Raw genomic sequence first — 24,251 nt, forward strand, 5'->3', positions numbered from 1 at the left:
TGAAACTGATGACCAAATTCACTCATCCAGCCAGAAAGATTGATGCTGCTGCAGCAACAGACAGCTGGTGCTGCGCGACAGTAAGGTGCATGTTGGGTTTGAAGTTTGTTTCACCATCTCTGGGTCATGGTGGATGCAGAAATGATGGTAAAACACCGCTAATGTGACAGACGTGGTGCCAAGGTAAAAAAAAAACAGCAGATGTGTTATGTATGGAAGTCAGTGTGGCACATAATCATAAAAATATTCTTTCCCTTGGATCAAGTGATCATTACATTCAGTGGAAGGACATCCCTGCAGCTGTACAAGCCCAAAGAATCCTGACAAATATGGCTAAAAAGCATTTTTCCTGAGTGAGGCCAATATATCAAATAATACAATGTAAAAGATATGTAATTAACATTTTTTTAATGAGCTTTACATATGTAAATAAATTGATAAATACAAAAATTCACAACTGTTAAACACTCATAAACTAGCCTGCACATCCAAGGATGTCGAGGCTTCTATTTTTAGAAAGGAGCACCTGAAAGTACTCGTCCCAGCCAGGCTGGGTTGTGGACATCTGAGCCACTGCTGCTCGTCATCAGAGAAGTGGCTCAGCTAAGATTCAGCCGATTTTTGTTTAAACAATCATTGCACACCTCCTGCAAGTCCATAAACTCAATTTCACTCCTCAAACATCAGTGTGTCTCCAATATGATATATAACTAATTTTTATCATAACCAACCATTAATAGAGGAAAATCATGCAGATTTAGCTCAGTGGATGAGACCAAGTTCTTACTTTGCAGATATTTATTTAGTCTGGCTTGCCAGGCTAGACCTGGGGAACATCACCAGTGACATCCTATTCAGGCGTGGACACATACTTCAGTAGGCATTTATAAAAGATCTTTTTATTTCTGTTTCTCTCTCTCTCACACACACACACACACACAGATACACATCTCTTCAGAGACAGATTGCAGCTGGGCTGTCTGTGTTTACTTCCTCTCCTCACGTGTGAGATGTGGTTCCGCCAGATTGTCTTGACACGAGCTAGGCCGGCTTATGTGTGTGTGCAGTCGCTCATTACAGAATAGATTACCACCGCTCTGGTCTGAGGAGCTGGCAGAGCAGCTCTCCGCTCTGCAGCACAGAGCTGTAAGATCTCAGGCTTGTTTCCTGGAAAGGACCAATCTTCAGATCGAACCGTGTCCTTCCTCCCTTACCTTCCTTCTCACACAGACATGGACTGGCAGAGCGAGGAACACGTGAGCACAACAAGCAGTGTGCTGCAGGATAACGGGAGATCAGAACCCCAGAATTATCCATCGGGGGTGAAACATTAAGTTGTTTCTAAATGGTCGAAATAACCAAGAAATTAGCCTGTGTGTGTGTGTGTGTGTGTGTGTGTGTGTTGAAGGTAGATGCTGCAGCCACCAGATCTTACAAATCACAGCAATGGCAACAGTTGAGTCGGTCTGATATCTGTTGGACAAGTGCTTGCTGAGGGAGAAGCTAAGTGTCATCATCAAGCCCTGCCCACTCCACCCATCAGTCTTGTGCAACTGTTAGTCCAATCTGTTGGTCAAATATCTGGTGAGCTGCTGAAACCTGAGAGTAGTGCTCCCTTGAGACGAGCTCATCAAAGATGGCGGCTACAGCAAGCTGCTTCAGACCACACTAGAACAAGTACGTTTCGTCATGGGTGTGATGTAGAGGGCCCACAGAGCGGGCTGGCCGGATCTGTCTGAAGGAGCCAAGTTTTTACGTTTAAAAGAAAAACAACATTATGTAGAAGTGTTCTGTATCGCACTGATTTTGGGGTAGGACGGAGTGCTAGGGCTGTAATCTTCTTGCATTCCTTAGCCAATCAGAGCAGGCCTCCTGGTGTGTGTCGTGGTCCAACACATTCTCACACCCTAAGCGTCGGAAACAAGTGCTTGGTACGCCACCCTCCACGTCAGACCCCAGACGCCAAAAGTGCCCTTTTTCGTTACTTATGTGCGAAAAGGGGGTTTTCCCTTTTGTAACTGCAGATCCCAATGCAGCGTAAAACTGACGTGATGAGATATCCGCTGATGCGGCACCGAACCAGCTCATTTAACCGCACCTAAACCTTAACGTTTCACTATTTCTAACCTTCCCCTCTCCCTCATCCTAACCTTAACCCTCTTGCTACCTAAAACGTTACTCTCACTGTGATCAAGCGTTTGTTTCCCATATATTCTGACTCTGACAGTCAGAGTCTGACTGTGAATTTTCATATTTGCCGCCCAAGGGGAACGTTAGAACATACCATCTGGCAGGGGGAGGTTACAAATACCCTCTACTTTTAACCTCCACCGTGGTAGTTGAAACCTCCCCCTCGCGTTGGCTCGGTCCAAACTCGACCAATGACGAGGCGGCTCCCGCCGTTCACTTCATAGAGCCGGCGTTTAGAGCGATCGACACATCACCAACGTGTTCGCTAGCAAGATGGTTAAGATTAGGATAGGGGTGAGGGGAAGGTTAAATAAGAGGATAAGGTTTGGGTGAGGTACAATGAGCTTGTTTGGTGCCCTGGCTGCGGACATCCCATCGCGTCAGTGTAACGCTGCATTGGGATCTGCAGTCAAATGAGGGAAAAAACCCCTTTTCGCACATAAGTAACGAAAAATGGCACTTTTGGTGTCAGGGGTTTGAGGTGGAGGGTGGCTGACCAAGTGTTTGTTTTTGACGCGATGGGAGTGAGAATGTGTTGCGTGGTGAGATTCTGTGCTGTAACTCATCCTGGTTAGATGCCTTTACTCTGCTTAAAGAGGTAGTAGAACATAGGTAACACTTTACAATAAGGTCCCTTTATTAACGCTACTTAGTGCATTATTAAACATTAATAAACTAAGTATTAACAACTGCTTATTAAGTAATGCACCCCTCCCTGGCTCTTTGTCTAACCTCAGGGATATTCAATAGTTAACATCTGGATTGTTCATGAAGGAAGCCTTTGTTTATTAATGCTTAACAATGCACTAAGTAACATTAATAAAGGGACCCTTATTGTAAAGTGTTACTAAACATAAAGCCACATTTGCGTTGTTTGTGAATGAAGGCAGCTTGGGTGGTGTAATGTCTCAACGAGCCAGAGCTGTTTCTGTGGGACACGGTTGGGTCAAGCCACACCTGCTTACGTCTGCTTGTTCCAACCCACGTGTCAGCAATGTGTAAACACTGGTCACAGCTAATGCTAACTAGTACTACTGGTAACGCTATCCTGAGCTACTGCAGTGTTGGAGGAGAGGAGAAACCCTTATGCTCCAGGATGTGATTGCCAGATATACCCCCCCCCCCCCCCCCCCAATAATAATAATAATAACATTTGTCAGGCAGACACTAGCTCTCTCACTCATGCACCCCCACCCACCATCACAACCCACCCGGAATGGTAAATAGCCTGTATTTGATATAGTGCCTTCTACAGTCATACAACCCCCCAAGGCGCTATACAACACAGTCATTCCTGGTGGCTATGAGCTGCATTGTAGCCACACTAGTACTCATACTTCCTGCTTCAACCCCCCCTCCCCAACATTAGTGACATTTAGCACCTGAACAACTGGCCGAGTCACTAGCGGAGACGTTTTGAGATCATGTCAATATGATTTCTAGTCAGGCGACTTTCCAGCATGATTATTGGACGGTGGCTGAACCGAGCCATGGCGGGTTCTGAGGAAACGGCTTTAAATTTTAATAACAGCCACTAATCCAGTCTTCACTTCAAACACACGCACACGCACGCACGCACACACACACACACACACACACACAGATTTCATCATGTTCCAACACTCACACACTCCCCTGTGTAAGCTCAGTATCTTTGCTTAGCCTTGATGTTGCTCTGCCTCTTTCAGTTCTGTGTGAATGAAATTGTGTGTGTGTGTGTGTGTGTGTGTGTGTGTGTATGTGACTGTGTGAGGGGGATAAACATGGTGATGAAGAGTGAGTGTAAGAAGGAGCGAGAGGGGGAGGAGCAGAGGGATGATTCCTCACTAATCCTCTAGACACACGCTCGGTCTGGCTGCCTTCTCTGAGAGGGACGCAGAGAGAGAGGGTAGACGAGGCAGGTGGAGGCAAACGGAGAGAAGCAATGAGGGAAACAAAGATGAAGGAAAAGAGAAGAAAGGAACAACGCCTGCCGTAAAGCACACAGACTCACACAGCGTGAGGTAGGAGACTGAGGAGGAGCGCCATGCATCGGTCCAGATCCTCCTGAACTACAGCAGGAGAGTTGGGAGGAGCAACAGAGGGTCAGGGGGATCTGTGGAAACATCAGAAAGAGGAAACGGGAGAAAGGGAATCCTGAAGAAAGAGAAATGAAGAGGAAGGAGGAGAGAAGGTCGAGCAGAGAATCAGCCCAGGTTCCTCTGGCTCACATCAGCGCGTCTGAACCTGAGTTACTATGAGATGCTGTCAAAGAACGAGCGTGAAAGGGCGGATTGTTAGTGCTCAGGTGATGGACGTGTGTTTGCACAAACTAGCTGCTTCCTAAAACTCCCCAGCTTTAGACGAAAGCTTGGTCTCATTCAGACCGGCTGTGTGTGAGAACATATGGCAGTCCAGCTGTTTAGGAGGTAAAGGAGACTCCAGAGGTGGGAAACCCAAAGGAGAGGAGGAGGACGGGCTGAGAATACCGGATCTCTGGACCGTAAGCGTGCAGAGATCACGAGCCAGCCATCTGAAAGTTGCAGAACGAAGTTGAGACACAACCTCAGAGAAGATGGGATCACTGTGAAGTGTCACTGAGCATCTCCACCTGAAGACACTACCTCACTTCAACACAAGTGGGCCTGAACACCTCAGCCTTCCAGAGGAGCCCAGAGGGATTCTAGCTCCAGCCATGGGAGAATGGACCATCCTGGAGCGCCTCCTGGAGGCTGCCGTGCAGCAGCACTCCACTATGATAGGAAGGTGAGTGACTGGCCCAGATTCTCATCAGGATGTGTTTCTGCTGGGTGTTTGTAACTGAACGTCAGTAACATGCATGCTGAAGATAAATCCTCTGCTGCCAGTCAGTGACTCCTGATGGGGGGGGGGGGCTTTAGCCGCTCTAATCCTCCTGAATGACATGATGGGATGGTTGCGCAGCCATGAGGGATGTCATTAGTCCTCACAAAGGCTCTGGCCACCAGGAGCATCTTTAAGACATCTACTGCGTCCACAGTATGGCTGTCTGGTTTTTTTATTTATTATTTTTTTATTATCTTTATTTCATTCCAAAAAAAAAACACAACAGATACTAAACAATATTCATGAAAACACAATATATATTTGAATGAAAGGGAGCAGATAGAAGAAAAATCTTATTATTTCTGCCCCCTTTTTAAACTTAAATATCAATTTATATTTGTGCAGTCCCTCACCAGTTCTTTCAGTCCTGTAACTGTTCACATTTGTTAATTATTACGTCCACATCAATTGTCCGTTGTCATATCCACTCAACACACGTGATTTAATGTGTGGACTGAACACTTTTAGAGTCCTTGACTCTTTCCATTCTCTGTCCAGGCAATTCCACAACTTCACACCATTCACAGATATGCTCATTTCCTTCATTCTTGTTCTAAATCTAGGTTTTTTGAAGATTTCAAATCCCTTCGACGAATAACTGCTATCTCTCTTTTCAAATATATGCTGAATATTCTTTGGCAATGTACCTTTATTTGCTTTATACATTATATGCAATATTCTCCAGTTGACCAAATCATGAAATTTAATTACTTTATATTTTATAAATAATGGGTTAGATGGAGCTGTACTATGAGTGTTGTCTATAATTCTCATTGCTCTTTTCTGCAAAACAAACAAAGGTTGTGTATACGTTCTATATGCAGTTCCCCAGATTTCTACACAGTAATTTAAGTATGGCAGAATCAGTGCATTGTATAGTAATAACAATCCTTCACTATTAAGTTGAAACTTTACACTATATAATACTGCAATGGCTTTGGCCACTTTACCTTTTATATAGCCTATATGTGATTTCCAGCTTAGAGCTTCATCAATCATTACTCCCAAAAATTTGATTTCTTTTACCCTTTGAAATTCCATGTTATCTATTTCTAATATTACGTCTATATTTTCTTTTTCATTAAATAGAATGAAATGAGTTTTTTTAAGATTAAGTGTTAATTTATTTATATCAAACCAGTTTTCAACTTTTATCAGTTCAGTATTTATCACATGAGTTACTTCACGGCTGCCAACCCTAACCACCAAACATAAACGCAATGATGACTGATGCTTCATGAGTCCCGTGCCTCCTTATGGGAAGTTCTCTGTGTAGAATTAAACAGAGGACGAGTCTGGCATCGCCCTTCATCCAGAACGGTCTCACAGTCGAGTTTGTGTGACTGGGTGAAGATGAAGCATCCGGTCTGTGAACGGCTTTAGAGATGTTTTAAATCACAACGCCGTTGCAGACAGTTTCTCCAGGCAGTGCTGAGGTTCAGCAGCTTGTAGCTTAAACCTGGGTCAGATGATCAGACCACAGCCACAGCTGTGTCCTTCAGTCTTGTGATAAATGCACTGGCCAGCTTTTGCTTGCACTTATTCATGGCACACTTCAAATGTGCCGTTGCTCATCAGCCTGGCTAGTCATCTTGGCTGCAGGGTCTCTATGAGAGTGAGAAAGAGAAGAGACAGAAAGAGGGCTGCCAAGGATAAAACCACCAAAGAAGAATGACGTCTGCAGAGATAGAACAGAAGCAGAATGGAGCCACGAGAGAAGGTTCAGGTAAAAGGTCAGCAGGAGATCAGCACGGACCGTGGCGATGTGGAAGCAGGAAGGAGCGTGCACGCCTCTGTCTGCAGGGCTGCGTTGGTGGAGGATGTAAGGTCTGGGTGCAAACAGCTGATTCTGCTGCTGGGTTATCGGGCCAGAACCAGAACATGTTGGGTTAGAAACTAACCAGTTTGCATTTGTCTAAAATGTTCTGGATCATTTATAAAGCTGTAAACACGCAGAGACACCTGGATCTGCCCAATCAGGTCTGAAGGAAGGTCTCATTCAGACATGGGGGGGGGGGCACTTCCTCTGTAGCAGGGGTGGGGAGTCCTGGTCCCTGGAAGATTGCTGCATGTTTTCATGGTTTCCCTGCTTCAACTCCCCTGATTTTATCAGGCTTCCGCAGGGCTTGATGAGCTCCAGGTGATTTAACCACTGAATCAGGTGTGTTGGAGCAGGGAAACAACTTAAACATGCAGGATAGCATCCGTCCAGGACCGGGGTCCCCACCCCTGCTCTTTAGGCCTCCTCATACCTGGACATCATGTCTGACATCACCCAGCAGCTACGTATGTGGGACTTTTCTCTTCTGGTTCAGATGCAGCTGATTCTGTAACCGCTTCCTCGTAAACCTGCTGGTTGTCTTTGGTCCTCTGGTGAAGAGTTCAAGTACTGCATAGGCAAGAGTCAAATACCATTTTTGGCTTCATTATTTTGCTGTTAGATCATCATGTAATGAGCATTTATATCTCTTTAGACAATGATCCCATCATTAGTTGAGGTTCCTGTTCAGCTTCTCCAGACCCTAACCCCAAACTAGGTAACACATCTAATCTGAGCATTCATGGCTGACAGAACCCATAAAAACGCCCGAGGTCTCTGTCTCTGAGGCGGATACCAGCGTGTGCTCTCACACGCCCCACATGGTAACAGCCGGCGTGTCCGAGTCATCTCACACGTGTGACTCACAAACACATCGGGGTGATTGTGACTCCTTTGTGTGAGATTACAGCGGCCTGTAGAGATTCCCTTCTTCAGGCATATCCCATTCAGGTGTGTGTTTGTGTGTGTGTGTGTGTGTGCGTGCGCGTGTGTTTGCATGCACGAGTGTGTGTGCGTACGTGTGTATGTGTGCGTGCGTGCGCGTGTGTGTGACATGTGTGTTTGCATGCGTATGTGTGCGCGCATGTGTGACATATGTTTGCATGCGCGAGTGTGTGTGTGCGTGCGTGCGTGTGTTTGCATGAGCTTGTGTGTGTGTGAGCGTGTGTTTGCATGTGCGAGTGTGTGTATGTATGTGTGTGTGTGTGTGCGTGCGTGATGTGTGACATATGTGTTTGCATGCGTGAGTGCGTGTGTGCATGCACGTGCGTGACGTGTGTTTGCATGAGCGTGTGTGTGTGTGTTTGCATGTGCAAGTGTGTATGTATGTGTGTGTGTGTGCACGTGCGTGTGACATATGTGTTTGCATGCATGAGTGTGCGTGTGTGTGTGTGCGTGCGGGCATGTGTGTGTGACATGTGTGTTTGCATGAGTGAGTGTGTGTGTGTGCATGTGTGACGTGTGTTTGCATGAGCGTGCGTGTGTGTACGTACGTGTGTATGTGTGCATGCGTGTGTGTGACTTTCTAATGGGCCATGGCACTGCTGAGCCCGTTGGCATACACACACTCACACCTTTGGCTGATGATGAAGACCTCTTCACCTGAGAGGCCACATTCTGATTTGTGAGCTGCTTTGGGTCAGACTGGGTCAGACTGGGTCAGACTGGGTCAGACTGGGTCAGATGAACATGCAGGTCCTCCCACTCCTTCCTACTGATCTCCAGTAATGGAGCAGAGAGCTAATGAGCCAGGCTTTTATCACAGATGGACTCATGGCTCACTCTTGTGAATGTTAGACTTCTGCTGGTGAAGGTTCACAGCCGTCCAGGTCATGGTGATCCAAAGGGTTCAGATGAAGGCATCTGGCCTTCTTTGGTTTCTTGAAGAAGTTTTTCTTCTCATCCGATGAGTTTTGTCAGTTCTAGCTGGAAAATGGGAGAGCCAAGCTTCTAAGCTGTAGCTGCCTGCTGTTACCTAACGAGCAGAAACTACTGTGGGTACCCCGCCTCCATCCCCTGATGAGTGGTTAGCCTCTATAGATTAGATGCTGGAAGGTGTTGGTCTTGTGATTAAAGCTCCAAGCCTCTCATTGACTTCTTTAGTTGGTAAAATCCACCCGTTCTCACTCTGTCTTCCATGTTTAAACACACATGCTCAAACACGCCTGGGTCATCTCAGGCGTGTTTGAGCAACCAGAAGTCCATCTAAAAGAAGTTTCCCAGTTTCACCAGTAAGTCAATGGGTCCTCACCAACCCCATTCAAGATGGCCACTGCAAACCGCTCTTGACCGTTTAAAAGACCTGCAGGAGTCACCGATGCGGCCCGTCTGATGGGTTCTGTTCCAGGCTCCAACCGGCACCCTGTTTGGCGCGTGTAGTCTTGCGACAGCTCTAGTTCCTGACGTGCTTTTAAAACAGTTCACAGAATCCCCTAAATAGAACAAATGGAGCGGCTTCTTGTTCACCTATTTTTGTATCTGTGCGTCTGTCAGCAGATCTGCAGGATGATCAAAGCTGGGAACACTTCCTAGAAAGCTCTTGGTCACGATTCTGTCTTACAGAAACACACGTCTGAGTTTTCTGGTGCCTGTATTTGGTCGCAGGTTTTCATCACAGAACCTTTTAGCTTGTCGCGCCTTCACCCCCCCCCACCCCCCCACCCCCATACGTGACATGCTGAATCAGTTTAAACAGCTTTATCTATTGGAGAAGAAGAAAAGCGTCACGTCTTTGCTGGCGGCAGATTCCCAGGTGAGATTGTTAAAGACGCATTTTTACTGACGACCAAACGACCTCCAACCCCTCCACCCCCCACCCCCACCCCACCCCCCATATGTAACAGCTGGCCGTAGGGAGACGAAGAATCACCAGGGAGGGCCGGATGCCTGCTAACAACTCTCCATTCACAGACGGCATCTGGAAAAATCAGTGCAGTATCAAAGACGAGTAGCTCCCTGAACACGCTCCAGTGTTCGTCAGGCTGGGACTGGTGTGCTACAAAGATCCAGGAAACGAGGAAAAGAGTCCCAGGAGCAGGAAGGAGGTGCTGCGTAGCCTTTCATGACTGGAGTCATGCAGCCATCCTCCTCAGGGACCGCTGCAGCTTAAGCTCACGCTTCCTGACTGAGGACACAAGCAGCCATAGTTGTGTCTGTCCTGTGGTTCATGAACCGGATGTAAATGTGGGGTGGAAGGGGTTAAGGATGTCTGGACTTGAGCAGGCAAAGGGGTCAGAGTTCAGACAAGTTAGCTTTTCTGGAGTCTATAGTCTATAAATGGCTTCCTGAAGAGCCTCAGGATGGAGAAGCAGAGATTACCTCCACTAGCACTGATGAGCTAACTGCTAGTTTGACCAGGGTTCACTGTTGCCATCGTGAAACAGCTCCATTTTCCTAAAGTTCACAGCATGAAGGACCTTTTCACTCTTACTCTTGAATGATTTCGAAAGAGGAGCTGGTGAATGTTATAAACTGTGGTTACAGGACGAGTTCCTAAATTCATCACGTGTAACTTTTCAGTCACTTTAGAACACATCCAAACCCAAACTTTACTCTCCAAACTGTGTTTAGAGTTTGTTACATTTTCAGGTGGTTCCCTATACCCAAAAGATGTGTCCACCTGGATTTAACGAAGCAGACAGGTACATGATGGCACCAAACATCAGCCTGTCTGCTGTTTCACCAGATTTATTTCAGGAAATCAATTCTTCTGAGCAGTTTTGTGTTAGGAAAGGTTCCCATAGCATGGTGATGTCACTTCCCGGTGTCTTTACAGGAATGTTAGTGTTTGCTTGATTTAATGTTTGCTTCAGTAGAACATTTATAACTTGCTAGGAGAAGGTGGTTGATAATCTTTTTGCTTGTGTTTGTTAGCAAAAGAGCTCATGAACCACTGGACTAACTTTAGTAAAATCCTTATTAAATGTATTTCTGCAACAGATTTATTTTTGGAGTTTGCCTCATTTAAGATGGCTGCTACAGCTGGTTGAGACTTAAACACACTTTAAGAGATTTACTCAGTTTTACAGATATTAGGCCTAGTACTAATCACAAATGGAACACTATCTCTGAGCGAAGTACTAATCAGAAATGGAACGCTGTCTCTGAGCGAAGTACTAATCAGAAATGGAACGCTATCTCTGAGCGAAGTACTAATCAGAAATGGAACGCTATCTCTGAGCGAAGTACTAATCAGAACTAGAACGTTGAATCTGAGCGAAGTACTAATCAGAAATGGAACGCTATCTCTGTGCGAAGTACTAATCAGAACTAGAACGCTGAATCTGAGCGAAGTACTAATCAGCAATAAAACGTTGAATCTGAGCGAAGTACTAATCAGAAATGGAACGCTATCTCTGAGCGAAGTACTAATAAGAACTAGAATGTTGAATCTGAGCGAAGTACTAATCAGAAATGGAACACTATCTCTGAGTGAAGTACTAATCAGAAATGGAACGCTGAATCTGAGCGAAGTACTAATCAGAAATGGAACGCTATCTCTGAGCGAAGTACTAATAAGAAATGGAACACTATCTCTGAGCGAAGTACTAATCAGAAATGGAACGCTATCTCTGAGCGAAGTACTAATCAGAACTAGAACGTTGAATCTGAGCGAAGTACTAATCAGAAATGGAACGCTATCTCTGTGCGAAGTACTAATCAGAAATGGAACGTTGAATCTGAGCGAAGTACTAATCAGCAATAAAACATTGAATCTGAGCGAAGTACTAATCAGAAATGGAACACTATCTCTGAGCGAAGTACTAATCAGAAATGGAACACTATCTCTGAGCGAAGTACTAATTAGAAATGGAACGTTGAGTCTGAGCGAAGTACTAATCAGAAATGGAACACTATCTCTGGGCGAAGTACTAACCAGAAATGGAACGCTGAATCTGAGCGAAGTACTAATCAGAAATGGAACGTTGAATCTGAGCGAAGTACTAATCAGAAATGGAACGCTATCTCTGAGCGAAGTACTAACCAGAAATGGAACGCTGTCTCTGAGCGAAGTACTAATCAGAAATGGAACGCTGAATCTGAGTGAAGTACTAATCAGAAATGGAACACTATCTCTGAGCGAAGTACTAACCAGAAATGGAACGCTGTCTCTGAGCGAAGTACTAATCAGAAATGGAACGCTGAATCTGAGTGAAGTACTAATCAGAAATGGAACACTATCTCTGAGCGAAGTACTAATCAGAAATGGAACGTTGAATCTGAGAGAAGTACTAATCAGCAATAAAACGTTGAATCTGAGCGAAGTACTAATCAGAAATGGAACACTATCTCTGAGCGAAGTACTAATCAGAAATGGAACGCTATCTCTGAGCGAAGTACTAATCAGAACTAGAACATTGAATCTGAGCGAAGTACTAATCAGAAATGGAACACCATCTCTGAGCGAAGTACTAATCAGAAATGGAACGCTATCTCTGAGCGAAGTACTAATCAGAACTAGAACGTTGAATCTGAGCGAAGTACTAATCAGAAATGGAACGCTATCTCTGAGCGAAGTACTAATCAGAAATGGAACACTATCTCTGAGCGAAGTACTAATCAGAAATGGAACGCTGTCTCTGAGCGAAGTACTAATCAGAAATGGAACGCTGAATCTGAGCGAAGTACTAATCAGAAATGGAACGCTGAATCTGATCGAAGTACTAACCAGAAATGGAACGCTGTCTCTGAGCGATCACTGTCTCTGAGTGAAGTACTAATCAGAAATGAAACACCATCTCTGAGCGAAGTACTAACCAGAAATGGAACGTTGAATCTGAGCGAAGTACTAATCAGAAATGGAATGTTGAATCTGAGCGAAGTACTAATCAGAAATGGGACGCCGAATCTGAGCAAAGTACTAATCAGAAATGGAACGCAGAATCTGAGCAACGTACTAATCAGAAATGGAACGCTATCTCTGGTCAGTGAATTGCTGGAGCCAGCCTGAACGCACAGAGCATTGCATCTGGTTGTTTTATCGTTTTTCCTTTTGTGGCGCTGCTACGGTTGATAAGATCAGCGTTCGGAGTTCCAGAGGTGATTTTATGAGGAGAGACGTTCAGGCAGCCTACCTTGGTAAATTAGTGCAGGTGAAATCAAAGTAAGACACCTAAATCTTACCTCCTCGCATTATTAGAGTAACACATTTTAAAGTATTGGTGGTATGATGTCATTTCCTGTCCTCCTTACATATTTTAATGCCCTCTATACAGATTTGTTCACTTTATTAATACAGAGAGACACAATTTTTTAAACAGTCAGTGTTCAAAACTAAAATTCAAAAAGGATTTTAGTCAAAAGAATATTTCTTGTCAAAAGTAATACTGGTCAGAAATGGAACACTGTCTCAGAGCGAGATCAGACCAGAGTACCGATCCATAAAACATGTCAGGAACCATCAGTGAGATCTTGAGAAAGTATTTTTCAGATGTACATCTGCAGCCTGATGGCCACCACAGTGGAGCCAACTCAGAAATGACCTGAACCTGTTTCATGTGGCTGATGCTGAGCTGTTAGCTGAGAATAGTTCAAACCCACAGACTCTGAGCACAAACCAAACACGCATCACGTTATTTAAACCTAAACATCTCCATCATTCCCTAACACAAACACGACCTTAGCTAAGAAAGTATGTCACCGTCCGTTTCCTTCAGTTTAGCTTCTGCTTCATCTAACTGCTCTGTACATCTAACTTCTTTAGGCTGGCAGTTACGTCCATAATTGTAATATCTGAACATGAGAATCTGTTCAAAACGTCCCGCGGGGCTGAGCTAGAGCTAACTCCGAACACACAAATATAAGCGCTGCAACAAAACACAGTCAGGCTACAGTTTAACGATGAGAACTCAAGCTGGGCTGAGTGTTAAAAGTAAACTATTAATAATAAATTACTTTAAATATAAAGTCAAAAACAAGCTTTTGATCTGTCTTTGGCAGAAAGGCAAAGTTCCATCTTTTGAAGTTTTCCTGATTTATTTGTGTGCGCTGATGGGGAAGAGTTTTATTTAGACGATCTGCTTTTATTACGGATGACTCAGAGCCGTTTTGTCCAGGCGTCATAAAGCTCTCCTTTAGTTTGACTGATCACCGTGTGAGTCTGCTGATGAAAACGCTTCTCTCCACCACGCTCCTTTGTGTCTTATCTCACTGGCTGCAAACTTCCTCCTCCTCCATCTTTCACCGTGAAGATAGAGGAGCAGGCTACTCGCTGCTGATTCCCCCCCCCCCCCCCCCCCCCCCCGCCCCAGCACTTAGCTGAGGTGTAATGAAGGAGGGAGGAGTGTGAGGCTAATGTTTTCTGTGGTTCTCTGCTCCTCAGAGTAGGATTGACTCAACATAAATAGCAAATCAACACACACACACACACACACACACACTCGTGACCAGATGGTCGTCCAAATTTGCAACTGTGCGTAAGCATGGTTACTATATTTACACACATCTCAGGGGCAGGAACACACACACATGCTCACACATATGTATATATGTTTCCAAAACTGTCAAAGCGACCAGAAACGAGTGTGACAATGCATTTACACTTCACCACACACACAGTCGCACGTTCTTCAATTAGGCAGCAACGCCAAGTAGCCGGGAACACACTTGCTCCCAGCAATATGCTGCAATCACACCACTCTCACTGCCAATTAGTAAAAAAAAAACCTTCTTGGTAGACAGCACTGGCTACCACATGAAGCTATGTGAGGGACTACCGGGGTATGGTCTTCTTTTCAGGATCCTACCAGTTTATTACAGGGGTTCACAATGAGATCATTAATGATTTAACCAGCTAGTTTGAAATCTAGTTAGTCTGAGCTAGTACATAATAATGAGGTCAAAAGGGAGAGTGGCCAAATCAGAAGATATGTGTGTGGTTTTGTTAGGGGTCATCAGGAGTGCCTCAGACTTAGAATCATTCAGCTTAAGGAAATTATTGGCAAGCCAAGCGCTCACTTCAGCCAAACATTGGTCCAGAAGAGAGAGGGAGCCTGGTTTGTACAAAGCCAGGTAGATCTGGCAATCATCTGCATAAATATGATAGCCCAGGCCATATTTCCTCAGGATGAAACCCAGGGGGAGGATGCAAATTGAAAACAGGAGAGGCCCAAGCACAGATCCCTGCGGGACTCCCCTTGGAAGTGGGAGGAATGCAGAGGAACAATTACCCAACTGAACCTTGAAAACTCTGTTTGACAGGTATGAGCAGAACCACTGAAGTGAGGTACCCCTAAGCCCTACCCATGACTCAAGACTATCCAACAAAATATCGTGGTCAACGGTATAAAATGCTGCAGAAAGATCTAATAGTAGGAGCAAAACAGGCGACCCAGAGTCAGAAGCCACCAGGATGTCATTGGTCACGCGAAGAAGGGCTGATTCGGTACTGTGAAGTGGCCTAAACCCGGACTGGAACACATCAACCAGAGAAAGGCTATTCATGTGTGCTGTAATCTGTGAATAAACAATCTTTTCAAGGACCTTAGACAAAAACGGTAATTTGGAGATTGGCCGAAAGTTTGCAAGGTAAACTGTAAAAGTTTAAGCTGAGAGGAATATTTGGAATAGATGTCGGTGAGAAGCACTAATGAGAAACAACACGTTTGTGAACAAGATACAGAGAATTTGATAGTAAACAGGTAAAAAAATTACACACTGGGGCTTTAAAGTAACTTTTCAGAGTTTTCTCCTTTCAGAAAGCATGTATGATTTTTCAGAAATCCATAAAAGTGATTGTCTCATCATGCACTGTGATGTAATGTAAGCAATACATCTTTTTATGTTTGCTAAGCACGCCCCTGCCCCGCAGAGCTCTGTGCAATAGAAAACTGAGCGCCGACCAGAACTAACCAAGACCACCACTTACATGCTTCAAACTTAAAGAGCAAGTCACCCCCAAATCAACATTTTTTCTGATAAACTATATAAATGTGTGTCTAATCGTGCTGCAGACACGTGTAGTCAATAGTTTTGCACTTAAGTACATTTTAGTTAAAATTTTAATTTTCTGCCTAAAACTGTCAGTGTTGTGCCGTTGTCAGGTAAAAATTCTGCACTGCATTTGAATTTAGATCTGCCATCGCTATTGGCTAAGAGGTACCCTAGAACGTTAGCTGGTACCATATGATGTCACAATGTCGTTGTGAGCCTGTGTGTGTGTATTTGTTAGTGGCTCCGCCCTCTCGGTCTGCCAGGCAACAACATTTGATGCATTTTTCAAACAGGAAGTGGGATTGGAGTAAGAATCTGGTAGGGGGTGACTTGTTCTTTAACCCTCCCACTGTCTTTATGGGTGAACCCGCGAGGAAAGTTGACCATTGGGCAGGATTGATGGTTTATCCCTTGAGGTCCACGTGGCAGGGGTGAGGTGGTGCTCACTCCTCATCCCTGCCACATGGACCCAAGGGATAAACCATCAATCCTGCCCAATGGTCAACTTTCCTCACAGGGTCACACCCAGTAGGAATGTGGGAGGTTTAAGGAATACCTCGGCTGATGCAGAGTTGATGAACTTTTCACGGACAAGAAAGTCTTTCTAGCTGACATGGTCCCTCTAACCCTCGTCCTCTAGAATTCCGATCCAACATGTTTTAGTTGTTTCACTGCTCCAACACACCTGATTCAGTGTTTTGATCAGGTGCGACATTGGCAGTGGCAGAAGAGTTAAGTGCCCACCCTGTAAGTGAACGGTTGCAGGTTTGTGTCCCACTCAATCGGTCACAGCCGTTGTGTCCTTGAGCAAGACATTTCACCCTCCTTACCCTGTTAGACTTAGTGCAACCGGTGGTGTGTGCGACAGCCTCTCCTCTGTCAGTGCACCTCGGGCAGCTGTGGCTACAATATAGCTTCTCACCACCAGGGTGGGAAGGAATGTGTGTGTGGTAACACTCCTGAAAGGCGCTACATTACAGTTTTTCGCAATTGCTAAAACACTCAAATCCGTTGACTGAAGAAAGTTCTCAGTTGCTTGAACTCATTAAGCTAACTGTTGAGCCTGTTGTCAAAACCTTAAACCATTTCACACGGTTTAGCAGAACTCTGAACACATTCTCATTCTTAAACACATTCTGCACTCTAATGTACATGTCGTCCATAACGGTAAACACAAGTGGCACATTTACCCGTAACAAGAGCACAAATGTCATTGATTGAACACAATCAGTCAAAACAGATTTCACTTGTTTCAAATGATGTGAAAACCAATAAAAGCAAGTTCAGAGAGCAAACAGGTTGTTGAAGGTGGGAATGAGAAAGTGTGACAATGGATAGAAGAATTAATGTGAGAGGACGAGGACGGGGGCGTGTGCGAGGTGGGGGACGAGGAGGAGGGCAAGAAAGACAAAGAGGAGGATGAAGAGGAAGAGCAAGACAAAGAGTGGAAATATCCAATGAAATCTGAGCAACAATCATAGACCATGTTGTTGTCCGTGGGCTGACAACGAGGGAAGCAGGACGCAGAGAGCAACCCAATTTGAGCCTCAGGAGGGAAAATATTGCAAGTGATGTTGATGAAGAGCTGTGGCCTGACCCAGCCCACAGACAAGACGAGGCCCATTAATAACATGTTTAGTCCTTTGATGTTTTTCATCGTATGTTTTTATTTCATGGTCATTGTACACTGTAGCACACGGACTGCAGGCTGCATATGGTGCAATAAACAAATTGTATGGCCCTGAACTTTGTGCTTTCTATTTATTGGTGTATTGTTTACTGACTGCTTGATGGTGTATGTAATTGTGAGTAATCTGTTTATGATTTGAGAGAAGTGTTTGATTTTGAGCACAGCTAAAACCGTTTTGAGGTGAAAGTTTGATTTTGCAAGAGGAATGAGAGGTTGTGTAAATCGTGCTTGGAGCTGAGGTTTTGTGTTTAATGTTTTGAGAAAAGGGAGCGAGGTTTCAGGAATTGTGCTTTAGCAACTGAGAAAATCTGTAATACGGGCCTTGCACAATTTTCTTTGGGGGAGTGTGTCCGGGATGCTCCCTGTGTGTGATTAGTATGTCATGGAAGCTCCCTGCATGTGCCAGAGACGCTGATTGTGATTGGAGCTTGGCACTGGAACACCATGGTGGGCGGGGGGAGCTGGCAAGGGGCTGCCAGCCCAAGCTCAGGATTGTCCAAAACCTCCAGATTAAATCCGGATTATGGCCATCATTTCTCTCTCTGTGTGTGTCTGTTTTTGTATTCCCCTCCAATGACCCCTCATCTTTCCTTCCTTCTGCTGCTCACCTCTTCATCACAATCCTACAATCTCCTGAAACCTCCAGTTTCTCCCGCAGGCGGGTCTGTTCCCAAGGCAATTTCTGTAGCATCTTTTATTCACACACGAAAAACACAACAACGCAAAATAGTTTTAAGAAAGTCTATTTTTGACTTCATATATCCCACTTCACTCTTCCGTGGGTTCCTAATATGTTGCCAGGGTACTAACCACTGCTGCAGTCGTCATGGAGATCCTAGCACATCACACATGGAGAAGCGAACAGGAAGAAAATCAAAGCTACGGTTGCTTTTCTGCATTTCTCCCCTGACCTCACCAAGACATTTGTGTTCACACAGATCCTGCTCACTGTAAACCATAGAGATGGTTGTGGGTCCAAATCCCAGGGGACTGGCCTATCTGACACAGCTACTACTGAACATTTAGCTGGACTTCATATAATCCATTAGAATTTACTTAATCCTAAAACATTCATGGATTCGTTCAATCCTTACCACTCATTCCTCAGTAGGGTCTCAGGGAGAAAGTAACTGATGCCAGCAGTCACCTGGTAAGGGACGGGGACACCTTGGACAGGTCGCTAGTCCATCATAGGGTCACAGAGACAAACTACCAGTCACATGCACACTAACACCTAGGGATAATTCAATTCAAGTTTATTTATAAAGCGCCAAATCATGACGAGTTGTCTCAAGGACCTTCACACAGTAAACATTCCAATACAGGTCAGTTCATTAAGCCAATCAGTAAAAAGTTTCCTATATAAGGAACCCAGCAGGTTGCATCGAGTCACTGACTAGTGTCAGAATCTTTATAGCAATCCTCATACTAAGCAAGCATGCAGCGACAGTGGAGAGGAAAACTCCCTTTTAACAGGAAGAAGCCTCCAGAGAATCCTGGCTCAGTATAAGCAGCCGTCCTCCACGACTCACTGGGGATGGAGAAGACACACGCACGCACACACACACACACCACATATCAAACAGTATTCTATGGCTACATTGTGTTAGTTTAGAGTCTCCAGTTAACCTGATGTAGCGTTATGAATCATATAATGGTCTGCCCTTAACAGCTGCCCCTTCACACAGAGACACCGCCAAGGTCGGACGCTTGGTTCAGTATGTTTACATTCCAGAAGAAGAGAAGAAGAACGCTTTTCATTAATTAATCAAAGTACTTTATTTGTGATAAGCTAATCAAAGCATATGTTGATCATTAATAATCAGGTGAATGATCTGTGAAATAAAGATGTCATGAGTTATGTGTTTAATGAATAAACAGGACTGCACCAGACAGACTGATCTATATTACCATGGAAACGCATGACACATTGTTTTCAACCAATCAGAACTTTCGTCTGTCGTAGAGAGAATCTGGGATGTTTACTTAATGTGTCCAATCTGGTTTACTAAGATTGGTAAACAATTAGGGGATATAAAACAAGGCAACGCCATTTTATACGCTGTTCCACGTTAACCTCAGTTCCGTTCATGTGGAGGTCCTAAGGATTTCCATCGTCATCATTAAGGAAGTTACAGGCTGGCCAGCTGTACTTTCTACTTTAAGCTGAGAACTGTCAAGCTGGAGATTTCCGTCGTTTGAACCAACTAGACGACGTTCCTTCAAAATAAGAGTGAACTTGTTGACGCCTGCCGATGCTACCTGAGTCGACCCTTCAGACAGGCTTTGTGTGCTGTGACCGCTGTTTCAACCAGCTCCAGTACATCTGAAGGTCCGAGGACCTGGCAATTCCTGATCTACACGGGAGGCTCCCCCTGGGTACGTAAATACGGCAAAAATGGCGGCTCATGTCATCAGCTTCTGAAGCCTCGTGGTAGCCTAGTCATAACAACCAGATTCGCTACGTCAGCCTAGAGATTCTGAACAACCACACACACACACACACACCAACACGAAACATCCAAATCCATATGCATTCATCATTGAGATAGTCCTGGTAGATTGTAAGAATTTATAATTATAGAAATTAAAGATTCTTAAACGATCCCAACTCTCTCTTTTCTTGTCTCTCAGTCAATACAGAGTGTTTAAGTAAACTCCCTGATGATAAAAACAGCCACTTCTGATTAATTACTTAGATCTAATTACAGTGTATAAATATACAACTTCAGATCATTACATTGCATGCATGTTTTAGTCCAGGAGTCACCAACTCCGGTCCTGGAGGGCTAGAATCCTGCACATGTTAGCTGTTTCTTTGCTCCTCCCACACACCTGATGCCTGTGCAGAGTTAAGGAGATGATTAAATTACTCCATTCTGGTGTGGTAGAGCAGGAAACAGAAAACTAGCAGGATTGTAGCCTTCGAGGACCAGAGTTGGTGACACCTGTTTTAGTCTGTGTGAGAAAACTGGAGAAAAAAAAAACATGCTTGCATGGGGAGAACACATCAACTCCATGCGCAAAGGATGCAGCTGGGATTGGAAGCTGCGACCTTCTCATTGTGTGGCACCAGTGCTTCCATCTGCACCACTATGCAGCCCTCATACATAAAAAATGTTTAGTATTTAATGCATTTGCATCTTCAGTCCCTGGCTGGGCTTTTCAGAGACAACCAGAGTCTGGGTTCTGGTCAGAGCTGCAGAGGCTTGAGAACTCTGAGAACTTCACATCATTAATCTGGGACCTCTTTATAGATCTCTGTGCTGCTGAGCAGAAGCTAAACTTTTCACAGTTTCTTGCAAACAATAAGTTAAATGATGTTGCTGCATGCAGATAGTGTTAGCTAAATGATGGCTAGTTAATCCTTGTCAACATATCATGTTAAGCTAGTTAACTGTTGTTTCTGTTACATCTCTCGCTAGTTCATGCTGGGATTAATCTCAACTATCGTCCATTTCTGTGCAAAACTTCTGCTCTCTGTGGCTTTCTGCATGTTTGAAAGAAATATTTATGCAACTACAGACGGAGAAGTGAGAGTGGACTGCAGCAGGAACGATGAGGTTCAGGGGGAAGGAGCGATTTGAACTCGCTGAGAAGTAGGGTTCAATTGTTCAGAAAAACAAGGCAGGCATCAGAAAGAAAGAGAAGAATGGAAGGATTTTTATTATATAGCATCTGAAAATAAAAAACAAGAGGAAAATTTAAGATTAAAAATGAATAAAATAGTTATAATAATATTTACATGGGAGCCTGAAGAATATATATATATATGTATATATGAGGAGCTTGACCAAGTAGAGCCCTGAAATTTATAGTCAAGATTCTAACATGGATAAAGTTAACGGGTAACCAATGCAGAGACATTAGAATAGGAGTGATGTGAGCTCTTCTGTTTGCTCCACTTAGGAGCCTCGCTGGAGAGTTCTGGACCTAATAGCAAAGGGGATATACAGGTCCTTCTAAAACATTAGCATATTGTGATAAAGTTCTTTATTGTCTGTAATGTACTGATAAACATTAGACTTTCATATATATTAGATTCATTACACACAACTGAAGTAGTTCAAGCCTTTTATTGTTTCTAATACTGATGATTGTGGCGTACAGCTCATGAAAACCCAAAAAACTATCTAAAAAAATTAGCATATTTCATCCGACCAATAAAAGAAAAGTGTTTTTAATGCAAAAAAAGTCAACCTTCAAATAATTATGTTCAGTTATGCACTCAATACTTGGTCGGGAATCCTTTTGCAGAAATGACTGCTTCAATGCAGCATGGCATGGAGGCAACCAGCCTGTGGCACTGCTGAGGTGTTATGGAGGCCCAGGATGCTTCGATAGCGGCCTTAAGCTCATCCAGAGTGTTGGGTCTGGCGTCTCTCATCTTTCTCTTCACAATATCCCACAGGTTCTCTACGGGGTTCAGGTCAGGAGAGTTGGCAGGCCAGTTGAGCACAGTAATACCATGGTCAGTAAACCATTTACCAGTGGTGTTGGCACTGTGAGCAGGTGCCAGGTCGTGCTGAAAAATGAAGTGCTCCAAAATCTCCTGATAGCTAGCTGCATTGACCCTGCCCTTGATAAAACACAGTGGACCAACACCAGCAGCTGACATGGCACCCCAGACCATCACTGACTGTGGGTACTTGACACTGGACTTCAGGCATTTTGGCATTTCCCTCTTCCCAGTCTTCCTCCATACTCTGACACTTTGATTTCCGAATGGCATGCAAAATTTGCTTTCATCTAAAAAGTACTTTGGGCCACTGAGCAACAGTCCAGTGCTGCTTCTCTGTAGCCCAGGTCAGGTGCTTTTGCTGCTGTTTCTGGTTCAAAAGTTGCTTGACCTGGGGAATGCGGCACCTGTAGCCCATTTCCTGCACACGCCTGTCCACGGTGGCTCTGGATGTTTCTACTCCAGACTCAGTCCACTGCTTCCGCAGGTCCCCCAAGGTCTGGAATTGGCCCTTCTCCACAATCCTCCTCAGGGTCCGGTCACCTCGTCTCGTTGTGCAGCGTTTTCTGCCACACTTTTTCCTTCCCACAGACTTCCCACTGAGGTGCCTTGATACAGCACTCTGGGAACAGCCTATTCGTTCAGAAATGTCTTTCTGTGTCTTACCCTCTTGCTTGAGGGTGTCAATGATGGCCTTCTGGACAGCAGTCAGGTCTGCAGTCTTACCCATGATTGCGGTTTTGAGTAATGAACCAGGCTGGGAGTTTTTAAAAGCCTCAGGAATCTTTTGCAGGTGTTTAGAGTTAATTAGTTGATTCAGATGATTAGGTTAATAGCTCGTTTAGAGAACCTTTTCATGATATGCAAATTTTTAGAGATAGGAATTTTGGGTTTTCATGAGCTGTATGCCAAAATCATCAATATTTGGCTTGAACTACTTCAGTTGTGTGTAATGAAACTTATATATATATGAAAGTCTAATGTTTATCAGTACATTACAGAAAATAATGAACTTTATCACAGTGGCTAATTTCTTGAGAAGGACCTGTAGAAGAAGACACAACATTGGTCTATGTGCATCACAATAAAAAATGTACAGAAATGTACTAAAGTGTAGAGAGATATGTACACAGATGTGTGTGAATGATTCTGGTGAAATATACACTGTACAACCAAGGTGCAAATAAATAACAGCAAATCAACAACTAAAGTGAGTTAAACAGATGATGCATCACAGCCGAGCTTCTTATTTCCTGATATTTGGAAATCTGTCCTCGGATTGGATAACAGCAAAATGACTTCACCACTGATTGCAATGTGGATGTTGTATCCCACAAATAACACAAGCCTGAGGGAGTTCTGCCATGTTTTACAGTTGCTAATGTTAGTGGTTAGCTCCTACTGGTCTGTTTCCATGTTCTCTGCTGTTTCCTGGGTGTTAAAACAACAACAGACAGACGAGTGAGAAAGATCCACAGCATCAAATGCAGCTGATAGGTCCAACAGTACCAAAAATAACCGCAAGTCTCTGGAATCAGTTGCCAATAGTATGTAATTGAAAACCCGGAGCATTGCCAATTCTGTACTGTAGACTGGCTTAAAACCGGAATGGGATTTTTACAGAATGTCATTTACCATCAGAAACTCAGTCAACAGAGAGTAAGTTACCTTCTCCAGTAATTTAGACATAAAAGGAAGTCTAGAGATATGTCGATAACTGCCGAGACCAGGCTTCTTCAGTAAAGGCTGAACAACAGTTCCAAATTTGTAAATGTCATCAAAATCCTTTCTAAATGATTTATTCATCATTATCTAAGACCTTTCGGATCATTTGTCTATAACAAAGCATTATTATGAAGTGTTACTGTTATCTTTACTCTTGAGCTTTATGAAAAGCACTTCATAAATAAAGTTTGATTTTATATAAAATTCAGCAATGATACCACCTCTTCTTTTGATGATGATAAATAAATTGGTGACATATTTACTGATTTAACCAAAGGTTTTCAGTTAGTTGGTCAATATCTTCTTTTAGACAAACTGTACGCCATTGGCTCATCTGATACTTATACCATAGACAGCAATGTTTCTTTGTGGAAGTTGTTAAGATTTTAAAACTGTTGATAGATAAGTACCCCAGGGTTAATCTCTTGGACCACTGTAGTTTTCACCTCCCACAGGTCTGTTCTAATTGTCAAATTCAGGTATACGTTGATGATACCGTTTTTTCTTTCTCTGATATTTCTTATATTCAGCATTCACTGCAGTATGGTTTTACATAGTTCAAGACTGTTTACATTTAACAAGCCTCTAAACCA

General features: G+C 44.0%; 1 protein-coding gene across 1 annotated transcript in view; it reads left to right on the plus strand.

The window, feature by feature from the left end:
• Window positions 1-3,880: 3,880 nt before the first annotated feature.
• The window catches only part of LOC107396344 (gap junction delta-2 protein), a 43,043-nt gene continuing 22,672 nt past the window's right edge, over window positions 3,881-24,251 (plus strand). The window contains exon 1 of the mRNA XM_015976013.3: window positions 3,881-4,935. Coding sequence (XP_015831499.1) covers window positions 4,865-4,935 — 71 coding nt within the window. The 5' untranslated portion in view covers window positions 3,881-4,864. The remainder of the gene's footprint in view (window positions 4,936-24,251) is intronic.

This window comes from Nothobranchius furzeri, chromosome 13 (assembly GCF_043380555.1).
Source record: "Nothobranchius furzeri strain GRZ-AD chromosome 13, NfurGRZ-RIMD1, whole genome shotgun sequence".
NCBI lineage: Eukaryota > Metazoa > Chordata > Actinopteri > Cyprinodontiformes > Nothobranchiidae > Nothobranchius > Nothobranchius furzeri.